The following is a 21285-nucleotide window of genomic DNA, read 5'->3' on the forward strand; positions in this document are numbered from 1 at the left end:
GCCATAAGAAGTTCAGTGACCAGTCCCTATGGATAGAAGATAAATGGCAAATTACTGATTGTGCCAACCTCAATCTCTCTGGTTGGCCCAACATTGACCTGCACAGCATTTGTCAGAGAAACACATTGAACAGCAGCATACATTATTCTTTCAAGAGACTTCCCCAAATCATCATTCAGACATCCAACACTCATATGCTTCCAATTCTATTAACCATCACGTGCCCATCCCTTTACAAATATTCTTATTCCATCCCCTGCATATTTTATACATCTCTCACTCATAACACTTTCTTTGTTGTACTGCACAAAACTCCAGGGAGAGGCAGTAGCTTCTATTGGAACTGCAGTTATACTAATCATGACTACAGCAACAATAAAGGTATTGAATATCTCTGGAGTGATATAATCCATGTACATCAGTAATTGAAAGATGAGTCTACCACATACCTAGTGACGAATTTAATGTCACTTGATACATAACAATCACTAATGTCGAACTGCTCTCATCATGAACTCATATGTTGAGATATGCACAATGCTGGGTTAAACCCATTCTACATGTCATTTCCAATTCTGGGCCAGGTGGCTATACTGTCCACTTCCTAGTAGGTGGGAATGGGCTAATATAACTTCAGGTGACAAGAGAAACAGTCATGAGTATTGGGAATGATGCACTAATCTGAAACAAATAAGGAATTGCAAGCAATTAAATATAATTGATTGCAATTTTACAAACACCTTTCAAATTTGCACAAAGTCAGTAGGGACTATGGAGCTGTCAGAGCCCTGGCTGGTTTACGAGGGTATCAGCAGAGCAGAAAGTCAGTTCATAGAATATAGAACATTACAGCACAGTACAAGCCCTTCAGCCCTCGATGTTGCGCCGCCCTGTCAAACTAATCTGAAGCCCATCCCACCTACACTATTCCATGCACGTCCATATGTTTGTCCAATGACGACTTAAATGCACTTAAACTAGGTGAATCTACTACTGTTGCAGGCAAAGCATTCCATACCGTTACTACTCTCTGAGTAAAGAAACTACCTCTGACATCTGTCTTATACCTATCTCCCCTCATTTTAAAGTTGTGTCCCCTCGTGTTTGCCGTCCCTATACTTGGAAAAAGGCTCTCCCTGTCCACCCTATCTAACCCTCTGATTATCTTGTATGTCCCTATTAAGTCACCTCTCAACCTTCTTCTCTCTAACGAGAACAGCCTCAAGGCCCTCAGCCTTTCCTCGTAAGACATTCCTTCCATACTAGGCAACATCCTAGTAAAGTTGAAAATGTGTTGCTGGTTAAAGCACAGCAGGTTAGGCAGCATCCAAGGAATAGGAAATTCAACGTTTCGGGCATAAGCCCTTCATCAGGAATGAGGAGAGGGTGCCAGGCAGGTTAAGATAAAAGGTAGGGAGGAGGGACTTGGGGGAGGGGCGATGGAGATGTGATAGGTGGAAGGAGGTCAAGGTGATGGTGATAGGCCGGAGTGGGGTGGGGGCGGAGAGGTTAGGAAGAAGATTGCAGGTTAGGGAGGCGGTGCTGAGTTGAGGGAACCGACTGAGACAAGGTAGGGGGAGGGGAAATGAGGAAACTGGAGAAATCCGAGTTCATCCCTTGTGGTTGGAGGGTTCCCAGGTGGAAGATGAGGCGTTCTTCCTCCAACCGTCGTGTTGTTATGTTTTGCCGGTGGAGGAGTCCAAGGACCTGCATGTCCTCGGTGGAGTGGGAGGGAGAGTTAAAGTGTTGAGCCACGGGGTGGTTGGGTTGGTTGGTCCGGGCGTCCCTGAGGTGTTCTCTGAAGCGTTCTGCAAGTAAGCGGCCCGTCTCCCCAATGTAGAGGAGGCCACATCGGGTGCAGTGGATGCAATAGATGATGTGTGTGGAGGTACAGGTGAACTTGTGGCGGATATGGAAGGATCCCTTGGGGCCTTGGAGGGATGTGAGGGAGGAGGTGTGGGCGCAAGTTTTACATTTCCTGCGGTTGCAGGGGAAGGTGCCGGGAGTGGAGGTTGGGTTGGTGGGGGGTGTGGATCTGACGAGGGAGTCATGAAGGGAGTGGTCTTTGCGGAACGCTGATAGGGGAGGGGAGGGAAATATATCCCTGGTGGTGGGGTCCGTTTGGAGGTGGCGGAAATGACGGCGGATGATACGCTGTATACGGAGGTTGGTGGGGTGGTAGGTGAGAACCAGTGGGGTTCTGTCTTGGTGGCGGTTGGAGGGGCGGGGCTCAAGGGCGGAGGAGCGGGAAGTGGAGGAGATGTGGTGGAGGGCATCGTCGATCACGTTTGGGGGGAATCTGCGGTCCTTGAAGAAGGAGGCCATCTGGGCTGTGCGGTGTTGGAACTGGTCCTCCTGGGAGCAGATGCGGCGGAGACGAAGGAATTGGGAATATAGGATGGAGTTTTTACAGGGGGCAGGGTGGGAGGAGGTGTAGTCCAGATAGCTGTGGGAGTCAGTCGGTTTATAGTAGATGTCTGTGTTGAGTCGGTCGCCTGAGATAGAAATGGAAAGGTCTAGGAAGGGGAGGGAGGAGTCTGAGACAGTCCAGGTGAATTTGAGGTCGGGATGGAAGGTGTTAGTAAAGTTGATGAACTGTTCAACCTCCTCGTGGGAGCACGAGGCAGCACCGATACAGTCATCGATGTAGCGGAGGAAAAGGTGGGGGGTGGTGCCAGTGTAGTTGCAGAAGATGGACTGTTCCACATATCCTACGAAGAGACAGGCATAGCTGGGGCCCATGTGGGTGCCCATGGCAACTCCTTTAGTTTGGAGGAAGTGGGAGGATTGAAAAGAGAAGTTATTCAGGGTGAGGACCAGTTCAGTCAGTCGAAGGAGGGTGTCAGTGGAAGGGTACTGGTTGGTGTGGTGGGAAAGGAAGAAGCGGAGGGCTTTGAGTCCTTCGTGATGGGGGATGGAGGTGTACAGGGACTGGATGTCCATCGTGAAAATAAGGCATTGGGGACCGGGGAAGCGAAAATCCTGGAGGAGGTGGAGGGCGTGGGTGGTGTCCCGAACGTAGGTGGGGAGTTCTTGGACTAAAGGGGACAGAACTGTGTCGAGGTACGCGGAGATGAGTTCGGTGGGGCAGGAGCAGGCTGAGACAATGGGTCGGCCGGGGCATTCAGGTTTGTGGATTTTGGGCAGGAGGTAGAAACGGGCAGTGCGGGGTTGTGGGACTATGAGGTTGGAGGCGGTGGATGGGAAGTCCTTCTTCAAGGACCGCAGATTCCCCCCAAACGTGATCGACGATTCTCTCCACCGCATCTCCTCCACTTCCCGCTCCTCCGCCCTTGAGCCCCGCCCCTCCAACCGCCACCAAGACAGAACCCCACTGGTTCTCACCTACCACCCCACCAACCTCCGTATACAGCGTATCATCCGCCGTCATTTCCGCCACCTCCAAACGGACCCCACCACCAGGGATATATTTCCCTCCCCTCCCCTATCAGCGTTCCGCAAAGACCACTCCCTTCGTGACTCCCTCGTCACGTCTACACCCCCCACCAACCCAACCTCCACTCCCGGCACCTTCCCCTGCAACCGCAGGAAATGTAAAACTTGCACCCACACCTCCTCCCTCACATCCCTCCAAGGCCCCAAGGGATCCTTCCATATCCGCCACAAGTTCACCTGTACCTCCACACACATCATCTATTGCATCCGCTGCACCCGATGTGGCCTCCTCTACATTGGGGAGACGGGCCGCTTACTTGCGGAACGCTTCAGAGAACACCTCAGGGACGCACGGACCAACCAACCCAACCACCCCGTGGCTCAACACTTTAACTCTCCCTCCCACTCCACCGAGGACATGCAGGTCCTTGGACTCCTCCACCGGCAAAACATAACAACACGACGGTTGAAGGAAGAACGCCTCATCTTCCACCTGGGAACCCTCCAACCACAAGGGATGAACTCGGATTTCTCCAGTTTCCTCATTTCCCCTCCCCCCACCTTGTCTCAGTCGGTTCCCTCAACTCAGCACCGCCCTCCTAACCTGCAATCTTCTTCCTAACCTCTCCGCCCCCACCCCACTCCGGCCTATCACCCTCACCTTGACCTCCTTCCACCTATCACATCTCCATCGCCCCTCCCCCAAGTCCCTCCTCCCTACCTTTTATCTTAACCTGCCTGGCACCCTCTCCTCATTCCTGATGAAGGGCTTATGCCCGAAACGTCAAATTTCCTATTCCTTGGATGCTGCCTAACCTGCTGTGCTTTAACCAGCAACACATTTTCAACTGTGATCTCCAGCATCAGCAGACCTCATTTTTTACCCGAACATCCTAGTAAATCTCCTCTGCACCCTTTCCAAAGCTTCTACATCCTTCTTATAATGCAGTGACCAGAACTGTACACAATTCTCCAAGTGTGGACATAACAGAGCTTTGTACAGCTGTAGCATAACCTCTTGGTTCCGGAACTCAATCCCTCTATTAATAAAGGCCCAAACACTGTATGCCTTCTTAACAACCCTGTCAATCTGGGTGACAACTTTCAGGGATCTGTATACATGGACACCAAGATCTCTCTGCTCATCTGCATTCCCAAGAATCTTACCATTAACCCAGTAGTTTGCATTCCAATTACTCCGTCCAAAGTGTATCACCTCACACTTGTCCACATTAAACTCCATTTGCCAGATCTCAGCCCAGCTCTGCATCCTATCTATGTCTCTCTGCAAACTACTACATCCTTCGTTACTATGCACAACTCCACCGACCTTAGTGTCATCCGCAAATTTACTCACCCACCCTTCTAAGCCCTCATCCAGGTCATTTATAAAAATGACGAACAGCAGTGGACCCAACACCGACCCTTGTGATACGCCGCTAGTAATTGGACACCAAGATGAACATGTTCTATCAACTACAACCCTCTGTTTTCTTTCAGCAAGCCAATTACTGATCCAAACTGCTATGTCTCCCACAATCCCATTCCTCCGCATTTCGTATAATAGCCTACTGTGGAGAACCTTATCGAACGCGTTGCTGAAATCCATATACACCACATCAACCGGTTTACTCTCATCTACCTGCTTGGTCACTTTGTCAAAAAATTCAATAAGATTCGTTAGGCACAACCTACCCTTCACAAAACCGTGCTGACTGTCCCTGATCAGATTATTCTTTTCTAGATGGTTATAAATCCTCTCTCTTATAACCCTTTCCAACACTTTACCAACAACTGAAGTGAGACTCACTGCTCTGTAATTACCAGGGTTGTCTCTACTACCCTTTTTTTGAACAAGGGAACCACATTTGCTATCCTCCAGTCCTCAGGCACTATTCCTGTAGACAATGATGATTTGAAGATCGATGCCAAAGGCTCGGCAATCTCTTCCCTTGCTTCCCAGAAGATCCTAGGATAGATCCAATCCGGCCCAAGGGTCTTATCTATTTTTATACTCTGCAGTATTTCTAACACCTCTTCCTTGTGAACCTCAATCTCTTCTAGTCTAGATGCAATTATCTCTGTATCTTCCTCACCAACATTTTCATTTTCTATCGTGAACACTGTCGAAAAATATTTATTTAGTGCTTTGCCTGTCTCCTCTGACTCCACAGACAACTTCCCACAATTATCCTTGATTGGCCCTAATTTAACTCTCGTCATTCTTTTATTCCTAACATACCTATGGAAAGCCTTAGGGTTAACCCTGATCCTATCCGCCAACAACTTCTCGTGTCTCCTCCTGGCTCTTCTGAGCTCTCTTTTTAGGTCTTTCCTGACTTCTTTGTAACCCTCAAGCGCCCTAACTGAGTTTTCACATTTTGTCCTAACATAAGCCTTCTTCTTCTTCTTGACCAGTGTTGACTTTGGCAGCCGTTTTCATAGGAAGAGCTGGTGCAGTCCAGTCAAAACATATTGCAGGGAGAACAGGCAGTCCTGCTGTAGAGCTTCCCGTCCATTCTGCTACTTGTCTTCATTGAGAGGGCCTGAGAGCAGATGAGATAGGTTGTTTGGAGAAAGAATCAGGGAGAGTGGCCATGTGCATCCCCCACTCAGGAAGTGGGTCCTCCAGTGAGGTGGATCAACTAAGAGGGGATTTAGGAATTTAGTCCAGAAAAATATCTGGTCACCTGTAGGTACAACCTCAGAATATAGGAGTGGGAGAAGGCCACAGAGAGGTGGTGCAGGTCAGCTGTAATATAAAGAAAGGACACTATAGCAGGGTGCACATATAGCATAGAGTCATAGAGATGTATGCACGGAAACAGACTCGTTGGTCCAACTAATCCATGCTGACCAGATATTCTAATCTAATCTGGTCCTATTTGCTAACACTTGGCCCATATCCCTCTAAACCCTTCCTATTCATATCCCCATCCAGATGCCTTTTAACTGTTGTAATTATACCAGCCTGCACCATTTCCTCTGGCAATTTCCTCATTCAATACATGTACCACCCTCTGTGTGAAAAGGTTGCCCCTAGGTTGCCATCTAGTTCTGGTATTCCCCACCCCAGGGAAAAGACTTCGAATATTTATCATATTCATGTCCCTCATGATTTTATAAACCTCTGTAAGGTCACCCCTCCAACACCCCAGGGGAAACAGCCCCAGCTTATTCAGCATCTCCTTCTAGCTCAAATTTTCCAACCCTGGTAACATCCTTGTAAGTCTTTTTTGAATGCTTTCACAACATCCTTCTGATAGGAAGGAGACCAGAATTGCACGCAATATTCCAAAAGTGGCCTAATCAATGTCCTGTACATCGCAACATGACCTCCCACTCCTATACTCAATGTTCTGACCAATAAAGGAAAGCATACCAATGCCTTCTTCACTGTCCTATCTACCTGCAACTCCACTTTCAAGGAGCTATGAACCTGCACTCCAAGGTCTCTTTGTTCAGCAACACTCCCAAGGAACTTACCATTAATTGTATAAGTCCTGCTCTGATTTGCTTTTCCAAAATGCAGCACCTCACATTTATCTAAATTAAACTTCATCTGCCACCTCTCAGCACATTGGCCCATCTGATTGAGATCCAGTTATAACCTGAGGTATCTTTCTTCACTGTCCGCTACACCTCCAATTTTGGTGTTATTTGCAAACTTACTAACTATACCCCCTATGCTCATATCCACTTGAGCTACAACTCAATGATGAGGCAGTAGTTTAACTGAAGCTCACCAGAGAGGTTACTGCAGACCATCGTGCCATGGTAACTAACGAGCGTGAGCATGAATGATGCTGTTGGTCACCTAATGGCTGTAGTTGTAACAATCCTCATGGACTTTAGTTTCTACGTGTCTGTTTCATTCCAAAGTCAAGAGTGTGGTGCAGGAAAAGCACAGCAGGTCAGGCAGCATCTGAGGAGCAGGAGAGTCAATGTTTCGGGTAAAAGCCCTTTCGCCTAGTTTCATTCTAATGGCCAAGTGGAGATGCATGCATTCAGCAAGGTATCACAGCTTCAGTGTGGTGCCAATGTCTCTGAAGGTTGCAGTAAATCAATTATTATACTGATCCAGAAAGCCCAACCTGAGAGGACAGTGCTGGATGCCTGAAGTACAAGGTGTGCTAGGTTGGACACAAGGTTCCCACAGACCAGCCAATAGCACTCATTAACAAGAAGAGATTCCAATCCCTTAGTGTCCAACTGCCTCTGGATCTTACAATACCACGGAAACAATTAGGATGCCTGCACACCGAGACACTCCCAGGTGCCGAGCTTTTCGCTTCACCCACATTCTACCAAGGTCAGATTACTGGTGACAGTGGCTATCCATTAAACTACTGATCAGTGAAGGTACCCAATAGCAGAATTAAATTTTATTTTTCTGAAAACATCCAACTTTGACAACAAGACTGGTAATGCAAATAGAAATACATGGGTGTGATATGATAGCCATTTCAGAGATGTGGCTACAAAATAACCAATGCTGTGACCTGAAGATTCAAGAATATTTAACATTTTGGAAGGATTGAAAGAACAAAATGGAGATGGGAAAGCTTTCCTCGAGTAAAGGATTGGTTTTCCACACTTTGCCCATACTGATGCCTGTGGCCCTTGACTTTCTCCATGGCACTGCCTCAGCCTAACAAAGTCGACCTGTGAACCAATCAGCACCTTTGCCTCCTGTTATATAAATTATTGTGATTGCTTGAAATGTGGAATTCTCCTGTTTACCTGATGTGTGTAAGATGAAAACCTCAGGCAACATGTCTCTCTTTTCAGCAGTAAAATATTTTTAATTGATTGCTTTCACAGGTGAAAGTGGGTGATAAAGAAACTGATGTCATGGCTGGTTTCATGTTCTACATTACTACAAAACTTCCAAACCCAGCCTACACTCCGGAAATTAGTGCCAAGACATCCATCATTGACTTCACCGTAACCATTAAAGGTCTTGAGAACCAGTTGCTTGGACGTGTGATCCTTACTGAAAAACAGGTAAAGTCAGGGCATTTCTCAGTCCCACATGCAAAGGGTCCAAAGAAGACTGATTGATTCAGGGATTGAGGAGTATCATGTAACATTTGAGATTAACATTTTTTGAGTTGTCAGTTTTATATGCAATGTAGACAGGCCTACAAGGGACGAAGCAACTTTAGATTTAGTACTGGGTAACGAGTTTGGCCAGGTGTTAGATTTGGACATAGCTGAGCACTTTGGGGACAGCAATCACAATTCTGTCAGGTTTACTTTAGTGATGGAAAGGGATAGGAGTACTCCACCGAGCAAGAGTTATAGCTGGGGGAACGGAAATTACGATGCAATTAGGAAAGATTTAGGAAGTGTAGAATGGGGAAGGAAACTGCAGGGGATGAGCACATTAGAAATGTGGAACTTATTCAAGGAAAAGCTCCTGTGTGTCCTAGATAAGTATATACCTGTCAGGCAGGGAAGAAGATATAGAACATGTGAGCCGTGGTTTACTAAGGAAGTGGAATCCCTGGTCAGGAAGAAGAAGAAGGCTTATGTTAGGACAAAATGTGAAAACTCAGTTAGGGCGCTTGAGGGTTACAAGGAAGTCAGGAAAGACCTAAAAAGAGAGCTCAGAAGAGCCAGGAGGAGACATGAGAAGTTGTTGGCGGATAGGATCAGGGCTAACCCTAAGGCTTTCCATAGGTATATCAGGAATAAAAGAATGACGAGAGTTAAATTAGGGCCAATAAGGATAATTGTGGGAAGTTGTGTGTGGAGTCAGAGGAGATAGGGGAAGCACTAAATAAATATTTTTTGACAGTGTTCACTATAGAAAATAAAAATGTTGGTGAGGAAGATACAGAGATACTTGTATCTAGACTAGAAGAGATTGAGGTTCACAAAGAAGAGGTATTAGAAATACTGCAGAGTATAAAAATAGATAAGACCCTTGGGCCGGATTGGATCTATCCTAGGATCTTCTGGGAAGCAAGGGAAGAGATTGCCGAGCCTTTGGTATCGATCTTCAAATCATCATTGTCTACAGGAATAGTGCCTGAGGACTGGAGGACAGCAAATGTGGTTCCCTTGTTCAAAAAGGGTAGTAGAGACAACCCTGGTAATTACAGAGCAGTGAGTGTCACTTCAGTTGTTGGTAAAGTGTTGGAAAAGGTTATAAGAGAGAGGATTTATAATCATCTAGAAAAGAATAATCTGATCAGGGACAGTCACCACAGTTTTGTGAAGGGTAGGTCATGCCTAACAAATCTTATTGAATTTTTTGACAAAGTGACCAAACAGGTAGATGAGAGTAAACCGGTTGATGTGATGTATATGGATTTCAGCAACGCGTTCGATAAGGTTCCCCACAGTAGGCTATTATACGAAATGCAGAGGAATGGGATTGTGGGAGACATAGCAGTTTGGATCAGTAATTGGCTTGCTGAAAGAAAACAGAGGGTTGTAGTTGATGGAACATGTTCATCTTGGTGTCCAGTTACTAGCGGCGTACCGCGAGGATCAGTGTTGGGTCCACTGCTGTTCGTCATTTTTATAAATGACCTGGATGAGGGCTTAGAAGGGTGGGTGAGTAAATTTGTGGATGACACTAAGGTCGGTGGAGTTGTGGATAGTAACGAAGGATGTGGTAGGTTGCAGAGAGACATAGATAGGATGCAGAGCTGGGCTGAGAGGTGGCAAATGGAGTTTAATGCGGACAAGTGTGAGGTGATACACTTTGTACGGAGTAATCGGAATGCAAACTACTGGGCTAATTGTAAGATTCTTGGGAGTGCAGATGAGCAGAGAGATCTTGGTGTCCATGTACACAGATCCCAGAAAGTTGCCACCCAGATTGACAGGGTTGTTAAGAAGACATACAGTGTTTGGGCTTTTATTAATAGAGGGATTGAGTTCCAGAACCAGGAGGTTATGCTGCAGCTGTACAAAGCTCTGGTACGGCCACACTTGGCGTATTGTGTACAGTTCTGGTCACCGCATTATAAGAAGGATGTGGAAGCTTTGGAAAGGGTGCAGAGGAGATTTACTAGGATGTTGCCTGGTATGGAAGGAATGTCTTAAGAGGAAAGGCTGAGGACCTTGAGGCTGTTCTCGTTAGAGAGAAGAAGGTTGAGAGGTGACTTAATAGAGACATACAAGATAATCAGAGGGTTAGATAGGGTGGACAGGGAGAGCCTTTTTCCAAGTATGGGGACGGCAAACATGAGGGGACACAACTTTAAAATGAGGGGAGATAGGTATAAGACAGATGTCAGAGGTAGTTTCTTTACTCAGAGAGTAGAAAGGGTATGGAATGCTTTGCCTGCAACAGTAGTAGATTCGCCAAGTTTAAGTGCATTTAAGTCGTCATTGGACATGCAAATGGACATACGTGGAATAGTGTAGATGGGATGGGCTTCAGATTAGTATGACAGGGTGGCCCAACATTGAGGGCCAAAGGGCCTCTACTGCGTTGTAATGTTCTATGTTCTGAATCAAGACCATTTCACATCATAAACTGTTCTTCTAAATTGTTGTACCAGCAAGAATTTAACACGGTAATCCACAGGGAAGAGGAGCAATTAAAAAAAGTACTTCAAGCCAGTTCACTATATTAGTAAAGCCATTCAGAGTGATTAAAGTGTACAATTATGCAGCTGTTTCTTAACAAAGATTACTTTGCTGTTCACTCCACTAACTGCGGAACACCTAAAGGACCTCTTTTATATAACATTTTTCAGAATCCAGATTTAATTTTACACAACCCTTTTTAACTAGTCAACCAGACACAAATCTATTTTATACATCCTATTTGTCTCTCTTATTTCCTCCTCTATAGTTTTTGTATGGTAGAAATGGTTAAGACATGTTTCCAAGGCACAAGATATCTGGCTACATTGTCTAGCATTTCACTGAAACACTCCCTTTTTCTACCACCCTACAATTGTACCCTGTAATAATATTATACTTTACTTCTCCCTTTACCGATTTGGGCAATTACTTTTAACCACCTTTCCATTAGGAATTGGAAGCAGAGCGTGTGCAGCTGATCGAGGAAGTCACTGCCAACAAACGCAAAATGAAGGAGTTGGAGAATAACCTGTTATTCAAGCTCAGCACCACCAAAGGTAAATAATTCATTTAAAATCAAAAGAGTGCAGATTCTGAAAATCTGAATTAAAAAGAGAAATTGCTGGAGAAATGCAGCAGTTCTGGCAGTATCTGTGGAGAGAGAGGAACAGAGTTAATGCTTCTGACATAAAAATAGAAAATGCTAGAGAAATTTTTCAGGAACCAGTTCTGAAGAGGAGTCATGTCGCTCTCCATTCCTCCACTTGTATTAAATGCTTACCCCAGGTGGGCTGAAATTTCTCAATAAAAGCAGCAGTTCTGAAGAAAATTTATGTCAAATTAGAAATGTTAATTGTTTCTGTTCCCACAGATAAATCATAATGCCATAAGAAATAAGAACAGGAGTAGGCTATTTGGATCCTGATCCTGCTCCACAATTCCACAGGATCATGACTGATCCAACATTCCTCACGTCCACTTTCCTACCCTTTTCCCGTAATCCTTGAATCCCTGACTGATCAAGAATCTATCTCAGCCTTAAATGCACACAAGGACTCTGTCACCACAGCTCTCTGTAACAGGAAATTCCAAACAACCTTCTTAGAGAAGAAGTTATTCCTCATCTCAATCTTCAGTTGACACGCCTTTACTCTGAGACTCTGGTCTAAGGTTCTCCCATGGATACATCTCCTCAGTATTCTCTTTGTCAAGCCCCTTAAGAATCCTATACGTTTCATTGAGATCATCTCTCATTCTCCTAAACTCCAGTGAGTAGAGTCCTAACTTGTTTAGACTTTGCTCATAAGACAGTCCCACCATATTGGAGATCATCCTTGTGAACCTTCTCTGTATTATCTCCAATTAAATAATATATTTGCTTAAATAAGGAGACCATAACTGCTCACAGTTCTCCAGATGTGGTCTCACCAGCACCTTGTACAGTTGCAGTAAAACTGCCCTGCTCTTAAACATCAATCCTCATTACAGATCATCAAATCCAGAATTGTCTGTTCCCTAGTGGGCTCTACCATAAACTGCTCCAAAATACCATGACAGAGACAGAGACTGTCCACTTGCATTTGATGTCCCCTTTGATTATTGTAATAGTGTCATTTTTACATGCCTTTTCCAACTCTTGATTTATTTTCTAACCCACATCCTGATTATTACTAGGATGCCTGTGCATAGCTCACATCAGGTCTTTTTTCCTTTGCGATTCCTCAAATCTGCCAGTACAGATTCTATTCCTTCTGACCCTATATCGCTCCTCCCTATTAATTTAACCTCATTTCTTGCAATCAAGACCATACTGCACCCTCTATCCAACTGCCTGTCTTTTTGATGAGACATGTATTCTTGGATATTTCGTTCCCAGCCCTGATTAACTTACAGCCACATCACTATGATGCCCACAACATTGTATCCCCCAATTTCAATCTGCACTACAAGCTCATTTACCTTGTTTCACATACTGCACACATTTAAGTAAAATACCCTCAGTCCTGAGGTGACTGCCCCCTCCTCATGGTTGTCTCCTTACCTGCTATGCCTGAAGTTAGATTCTTGACCCTTTCTATACCCTCAGTAGACCCTCTTTCCTCTTTCTGCCTATATCGTTGGTACCTACGCCTATCACCCTCACCTTGACCTCCTTCCACCTATCCCACCTCCATCGCCCCTCCCCCTAGTCCCTCCTCCCTACCTTTTATCTCAGCCTGCTTGGCTCTCTCTCTCTTATTCCTGATGAAGGGCTTATGCTCGAAACGTCGAATTCTCTATTCCTGAGATGCTGCCTAACCTGCTGTGCTTTGACCAGCAACACATTTGCAGCTGTGATCTCCAGCATCTGCAGACCTCATTTTTTACCTACATGGATCACAACAATTGGATCTTTCCCCTCTGACTGCAGGTTCCTTTGCAACCTAGCAGGGATATCCTGAGGCCAGGCACCAGGCAGGCAATACAGCCTTTGGGAGTCTCGATCCTGGCCACACTTCTTGACTCTGATCTCCAGCCTCTGCTGTCCTCACTTTCTCTCATTCATTCAACAGCCCCTACTTTCATCCATACAGGAAGCAAGAATCTCCAACCTGTTAGTCAAGCTCAAGGGCTGAGGCTTCTTCAGCACTACCTCCTGGATCCCTCTACGCACCTCGCTCATACTCACACTCTCCTGTCCCTGACCACTGACTGAATTTGAGGTAGTTAATCTAAAGGTATGACTGCCTCTTGAAACACAGCATCCAGGTAATCTCCCCCTCTCTGATGTGTCGCAGTGTTTGAAGCTCTGACTCTAACTCATCAACTCTGAGCCGGAATTCCTCAAGCAACTAACGCTTGCGACAGATGTGATCACTATGACCACAGTGAGGTCCACCAGCTCCCACATCATGCAGTTACAACACATTGTCTGGCCCTGCATCTCTAATGACTTGGTTCTTAATTTGTTTTCATAAAAATTTTCTATAGGTCTTTTAGTTTGTAATCTATAAATATTTCTCCTATATTCCTTCAATCCAAAAGTAACTTAGATTGTTAAATTAGCAACTATTATCACCCAATTAACCTGTGTTTTTTCCTGTCAAGTCACTGTTTTGTGCTAGGCTCTGCTCTGGAGCTTCAAACAAAACCTTACAAACTACAAGTCCAAAAACAACAAGCAAAAAAACACCCCTTTCCCTCTGCATTGAATTCCCACACTGCCTCCACAGTGCCCAAAATATTTATTCACTTAGTCCCACTCCAGATGGTGACCTCCCCTTCCTGAGTGAAGCTTACTGATTGGCCTCCTTCTGAAAATCCAATTACAACACATCTACTGGTTCCCTTCAATCCACTCTGGTTCAGACTTCCTCAAAATATTCTAGTTAATCAGTCAGATATGATTTCCCTTTCATGAAGCCAAGCTGACTCCACTTGAATAAATTATGATTTTCCAAATGTCTGCTGTTACTTCCTTAATGATTGATTCCATACTTTTCCAACAATGGATGTTAGGTTAATCAGGCTAAAGTTACCGCTTGTTGCCTCCCTCACTTCCAATGCCACCTGTCCTGCCAAGTTTCTCCAGTGCTTATTGTAATCATTTAATCATTACTGGTTAATCATTTCACATTTTCAACATTTATGTTCCTACAATCCTTGCTGCTAAAGCTTTGTACCAAATAAAACAAGCCTAACGTGATACAACACAGACAAAAGCATCTAACTGAGGATATTGAAATTCTGAAATTAAACAGAAAATGGTGGAAGTACTCGGAGTGTCTGTCTGCTTCTTTGGAGATAAAAACCAAGTTAATGACTCTTGTCAAGGGCCTTGCTTCAGGACTGAACCAAGGTCGAAGTGTAATGGGTTTTAAACAACTGAAAGGCAGCAATAGAGAAAAAGAACAAAAGGGAAGGTCTCTGATAGATTGGAGAACAGAAGAAGCTAACTGACAAATAATTGGCTAGTCTAAAACACAAAGGTAATAGTAGCAAAGAAACAAAACATTTGTCCAGAATGGACGGGAGCAATTGGAGGGATATGAGCCAGGAGCAGGCAGGTGGAGCTCCTTAAGTTTGGGATCATGGTCAGCATGGACTGGTTGGACCAAAGGGTCTGTTTCCATGCTATATGACTATATGAATGGCAGAGTATTGTACAACAGCAAATAAATGAAAATAAAGTTTAAGAGCTGGCACATGCAAAGCAGAAGCAAAATGGGAAAGGATTAAGTTTACTGTCTGAAATTGTTGAAGTCAATCAATTATTCATTTGAATAAAGTATCAGCAGAAAATCTAATCCAGCCAATCAGTGGCGATGGAAATGCATCTTGGGACCTTCAAAGAATATTCTGTCAAAATAAAGCTCTTCTGAAGAGAGCAGCAATTTGAATGTCACAGTTAATCTTTGAAGGGAGACAACGAGGCTCACGTGAAACAGAAAGACTGCCACGTCTTTGTTGGGCCAAATGACTTATTGCTGTACTGCAGTATGTATTTTGTGGGAATCAGTTTAGCTCAGTTGGCTTGATCGATGGCTTACAGAGCAGTATGATGTTAATAGTTCAATTCCCATCACTGGTTTGAGGTTACCATGAAGGACTCACCTTCTCAACCTCTTCCCTCACCTGAGGTTAGGTTAGATCGCCATCAATCACTTCTCTCTAATGAGAGAGCAACCCCAGTGATCTGGGAAGATACAACAACAATGCATTTTGTAAATTAAGCTGCTTCATGTCTTGAGGAATGAGCTCTTGACTAGCTCTTTGTTTCAGGTTCACTGGTGGATGATGAGTCTTTGATTGGAGTCCTTCAGATAACAAAGACAACAGCAACTGAAGTAAGTGAGAAGCTGCACGTAGCAGCAGAGACGGAAATAAAGATTAACACTGCACAGGAAGAGTACCGACCAGCAGCTACTCGTGGGAGTATTCTCTACTTCCTTATCACTGAAATGAGCATGGTTAATATGATGTACCAGACCTCACTTGCACAATTTCTGAAATTATTTGACCTCTCCATGGCAAGGTATGTTTCTGAATGCTGTCAGTTAATAACTTAGAAAGCCAATGTTCACAGAAAGTAATCAAATCAATGGAGGCCAGACCTCCTTGTGTGCACGTCTGATATTGTCAAAGCACATTTAAAGAAACACCCAGTGCTGACAATCTTACATGATAATACAAAGATTAGATATGCACATTAATTGGAGATGGAGACCCAGAGTAGTGCTCTGAGGACATGAGTTCAAAGTGCGCCACAACGGACAGTGAAATTTGAATACAATTGAAGAAAATCTGGAATTAAAATGTTAGTATGGTCAGGACCAGGTGTTAATGGTTTTAAAAATCCATCTGGTTCACTAATGTCCACAAAGTGAGGAAATTTGCAATCCTTATCTGACCTGGCCAAAATGTGACCCAAGACCCACAGCAATCTGGTTGATGCTGAAATGGCTTAGCAAGCTACTCAAAACCTATCTAAGTAAAGTTGGGTGCACCAACAACACCAAAAATGATAAAGACAAGCCTATCCCTATTCACCATGCAAAGTTCTTGTTAGTAATCTCAGGGAGTTTGTGAGAAAATTGGGGAGCTATGTCCATAAGACCATAAGAGATAGGAGCAGAAATTAGGCTCTTCAGCCCATCAAGTCTGCTCTCTAATTCAATCATGGCTGATAGGTTTCTCAACCCATTCTCCCGTTTTCTCTGATTGTGATCCCCTTCACAATCAATAATCTATCCATCTCTGTCTTAAATATATTCATGGCCTGGCATCCACAACCTTCTGTGGCAATGAATTCCATAGATTCACTACACTCTGGCTGAAGAAGTTTCTCTTTACATCCATTCTAAAAGTCTTTCCTTTACTCTAAGTCTGTGCCCCCAGGTTCTAGTCTCTCCTACCAATGGAAACATTTTCCCACCATCTACTCTGTCTGGGCCATTCAGTATTCCGTAGGTTTCCAGTAGATGCCCCCTCATCCTTCTAAACTCCATTGAGTATAAACCCAGAGTTTACAAATGTTCATCCCATGTTAAGCTTTTCATTCCTGTAACCATTCTTGTGAACCTCCTCTGAACGCATTCCAGGGCCAAGACATCCTTCCTGAGGTATGGGGCTGAAAACTGGTATTCCAAAAGTGGTCTGACCAGAGCCTTATAAAGCCTCAGACGTACACCCCTGCTTTTATATTCAAGTCCTCTCAAAATAAGTGTTAACATTGCATTTGCCTTCCTAACAATTGACTCAACCTGCAAGTTTACCTTGAGAGAATCCTGGACTAGAACCCCCAAGTGTCTTTGCACTTCAGACTTTAGAATGTTCTCCCCATTTAGAAACTAGTCCATGCCTCTATTAAGGCACGGTGACTCAGTGGTTAACACTGTTGCCTCACAGCACCAGGGACCTAGGTTTGATTCCAACTTCAGGCGACTGTGTGTGGAGTTTGCACATTCTCCCCGTGTCTGTATTGGTTTCCTCTGGATACTCGGTTTCCTCCCACAATCCAAGAATGTGCAGGCCAGGTGAATTGGTCATGCTTAAATTGCCCATAGTGTTCAGGGATGAGTAGGTTAAATGCACTAGTCAGCAGCAAATATCGGGTTGGGGAATGGGTCTGGGTGGGTTATTCTTCAATGGATCGGTGTGGACTTGTTGGGCCAAACGGCCTGTTGGCACATGATAGAGATTCTAATTCTAAAAATTCCTACCAAAGTGCATGATCTCACACTTTCCCACATTGTATCCCATCTGTCACTTCTTTGCCCGTTCTCCTCACCTGTCCAAATCCTTCTGCAGACTTCCCACCTCCTCAATGCTACATGTCACTCTACTTATCTTTGTATCATCTGCAAACCTAGCCAGAATCCCCTCGGTTTCTTGATCTAGATCGTTAATGAATAAAGTGAAAAGTTGCCCCAACACTGAGCCTTGCAGAACACCACTTGTACCTAAGAAGGACCCTTTTATTCCCACTCTCTGCTTTCTGCCAGACAGCTAAGCTTCTATCCATGCTAGCACCTTGCCTCTGACACCAAGGGCCCTTATCTTACTCAGTAGCATCCTGTACAGCACCTTGTCAAAGGCCTTCTTGAAGATCAGGTAGATAACATTGGCTCTAATTGGTCTAACCTGCTCGATATTTCCTCAAAGAATCCTAGCAGATTTGTCAAGTATGATCTCCCCTAGATGAAACTATGCTGACTTTGCCTTATTTTACCATACACTTCCAAGTGTTCAGAAATCTCATCCTTCACAATGGGCTCCAGGATCTTACCCACGGCCAAGGTTAGGATAATCGGTCTCACAGACCATTCAAGCAACAGCCTGAAATATTCATATCTTACACAATCTTACCTTACAATTAGCCTCACACAATCTTACCTTCCAAATAATATAACGGATGCTATCATCATGATCCCTGGATGTGGTCTTCTGGACAGACCCAAAAACTCACAGTACTGAAACACAGACCCATCCACTGTATTGAAACACAGACACTGTACTGAAAAATTGACCTATCCACTGTACTGAAACACAGATCCACTCACTGTACTGAAAAGCAGATTCATCCACTGTACTGAAACACAGATACTGGATTGACAAACAGACCCATTCACTGCACAGATACACAGACCCATTCATTGTACTGAAACACAGACCCATCCACCGTAATAAAACACAGACACTGTACGGAAAAACAGACCCATTCATTGCACAGATACACAAATCCATTTACTGCAGTGAAACACAGACCCACCCACCGTACTGAAACACAAACCTACTCTCTGTACTGAAACACAAACCTACTCTCTGTACTGAAACACAGACACTGTACTGAAAAACAGACCCATTCACTGTACTCAAACACACACCCATTCACTGCAGTGAAACACAGACCCATTCACTGTACTCAAACACAGACACATTCACTGTACTCAAACACACACCCATTCACTGCAGTGAAACACAGACCCATTCACTGTACTCAAACACAGACACATTCACTGTACTCAAACACACACCCATTCACTGCAGTGAAACACAGACCCATTCACTGTACTCAAACACAGACCCATCCACTGCAGTGAAACACAGACCCATTCACTGTACTCAAACACAGACCCATCTACCATACTGAAACACAGATACTGTACTGAAAAACAGACCCATTCACTGTACTCAAACACACACCCATTCACTGCAGTGAAACACAGACCCATTCACTGTACTGAAACACAGACCCATCTACCATACTGAAACACAGATACTGTACTGAAACACAGACCCATTCACTTCCCTGAAACACAGACCCATTCACTGCACTGAAACACAGACCCACTCACTATACAGAAACACCGAAACTGTACAGAAAAACAGACCCATTCACTGCACTCAAACACAGATCCATTCACTGCAGTGAAACACAGACCCATTCACTGTACTAAAACGCAGACCCACTCACTGTACTGAAACACAGACCCACTCATTGTACTGAAACACAGACACATTCACTGTACTGAAACATAGACCCATTCACTGCAGTAAAACGCAGATCCACTCACTGTACTGAAACACAGACCAATTCACTGTACTGAAACACAGACTCACTAACTATACTGAAACACAAAGCCACTCACTGTACTGAAAAATACACCCGTTCACTGTACTGAAAAACAGACCCATTCACTGCACTGAAACACAGACCCATTCACTGTACAGGGAAACATCCACACTCGCTGCACCAGGAAACAAAAGCCATACACTGTATCAGGAAACAGGCCCACAAATTGTACAGGGAAACAGACCCACACACTGTACAGGGAAACAGGCCCAAACACAGGGCCAGGAAACAGAGTCGCATACTGTACAGAGAAACAGACCCACACTGTACAGAGAAACAGGATCATACACTGTACCAGGAAACAAGCCCACACATTGTACCGGGAAACAGACCCACATAATGTACCAGGAAACAGATGCATACAAAGTACAGGGAAACAGGCTCATACACTGTACAGGGAAACTGGCCCACATACTGGGCCGGAAAATAGGCCCACACAAAGTAACTGGGAAACAGAACATAGAACATTACAGCGCAGTACAGGCCGTTCGTACCTCGATGTTGCGCCGCCCTGTCATACTACTCTGAAGCCCATTCCACCTATACTACTCCATGTATGTCCATCTGCCTGTCCAATGACGACTTAAATGCACTTAAACTTGGCGAATCTGGTACCGATGAAGGCAAAGCATTCCATACCCACACACACTGTACCAGAAAAAACAAATCCACACTTTGTACCGGGAAACAGGCCCACACACTGAACTGGGAAACAGGCCCACACACTGGAAGGGGAAACAGACCCACATACTGTACAAGAAAACAGAGCCATGCACTCTACAGAGAAACAGGCCCAAACACGGTGACAGGAAACAGAGTCGTATACTGTACAGGGAAACAGGCCCTCACTATGCAGAGAAATAGGACCATACACTGTACCAGGAAACAAGCCCACACAATGTACAGGGAAGCAGACCCATTCACTGCACAGGGAAACAGACCCACACACTGTCCCAGGAAGCAGACCTACACACTGTGCAGGGAGACAGACCCACACACTGTATAGGGAAACAGACCCATACACTGTACAGGGAAACACCCATACACTGTACAGGGAAACAGACCCACACACTGTACAAGGAAACAGGCCCAAACGCGGTGCCAGGAAACAGAGTCGCATACTGCACAGGGAAGCAGACCTACACACTGTGCAGGGAAGCAGACTGCACACTGTACAGAGCAACAGGCCCACATACTGTACAGGAAAACAGACCCACCAGTACAGGGAAACAGACCCACACACACCACAGAGAATCTGGCCCACACACTATATAGGGAATCAGGCCCACACACTGTACAGGGAAACAGACCCACACACTGTACCTGGAAACAGACTCATACACTGTACCGGGAAACAGACCAACACACGGTACTGGGAAACAGACCCACACACTGTACAGGGAAACAGATCCATACACTGTATTGGGAAATAGACCCACCCAGTGTACATAGAAAAAGGACTATACACTATACCAGGAAACAAGCCCACACAATGTACAGGGAAACAGACCCATACACTGCACAGGGAAACAGCCCCACACACTGTACCAGGAAACAGACCTACACACTGTGCAGGGAAGCAGACCCACACACTGTACAGAGCAACAGGCCCACATACTATACAGGAAAACAGGGAAACAGGCCCAAACATGGTGCCAGGAAACAGAGTCACATACTGTACAGGGAAACAGGCCCACACAGTACAAAGAAACAGGACCATACGC

At 44.9% G+C, this 21285-nt stretch overlaps 1 protein-coding gene across 1 annotated transcript in view; it reads left to right on the forward strand.

Moving 5' to 3' along the window:
• The window catches only part of LOC132834399 (dynein axonemal heavy chain 8-like), a 1143262-nt gene that overhangs the window by 1032886 nt on the left and 89091 nt on the right, over window positions 1-21285 (forward strand). Inside the window, exons 75-77 of the mRNA XM_060853284.1 lie at window positions 8221-8403; window positions 11399-11504; window positions 15709-15961. Coding sequence (XP_060709267.1) covers window positions 8221-8403; window positions 11399-11504; window positions 15709-15961 — 542 coding nt within the window. The remainder of the gene's footprint in view (window positions 1-8220; window positions 8404-11398; window positions 11505-15708; window positions 15962-21285) is intronic.

Source organism: Hemiscyllium ocellatum, chromosome 3 (genome assembly GCF_020745735.1).
Source record: "Hemiscyllium ocellatum isolate sHemOce1 chromosome 3, sHemOce1.pat.X.cur, whole genome shotgun sequence".
NCBI classification, from domain to species: Eukaryota; Metazoa; Chordata; class Chondrichthyes; order Orectolobiformes; family Hemiscylliidae; genus Hemiscyllium; species Hemiscyllium ocellatum.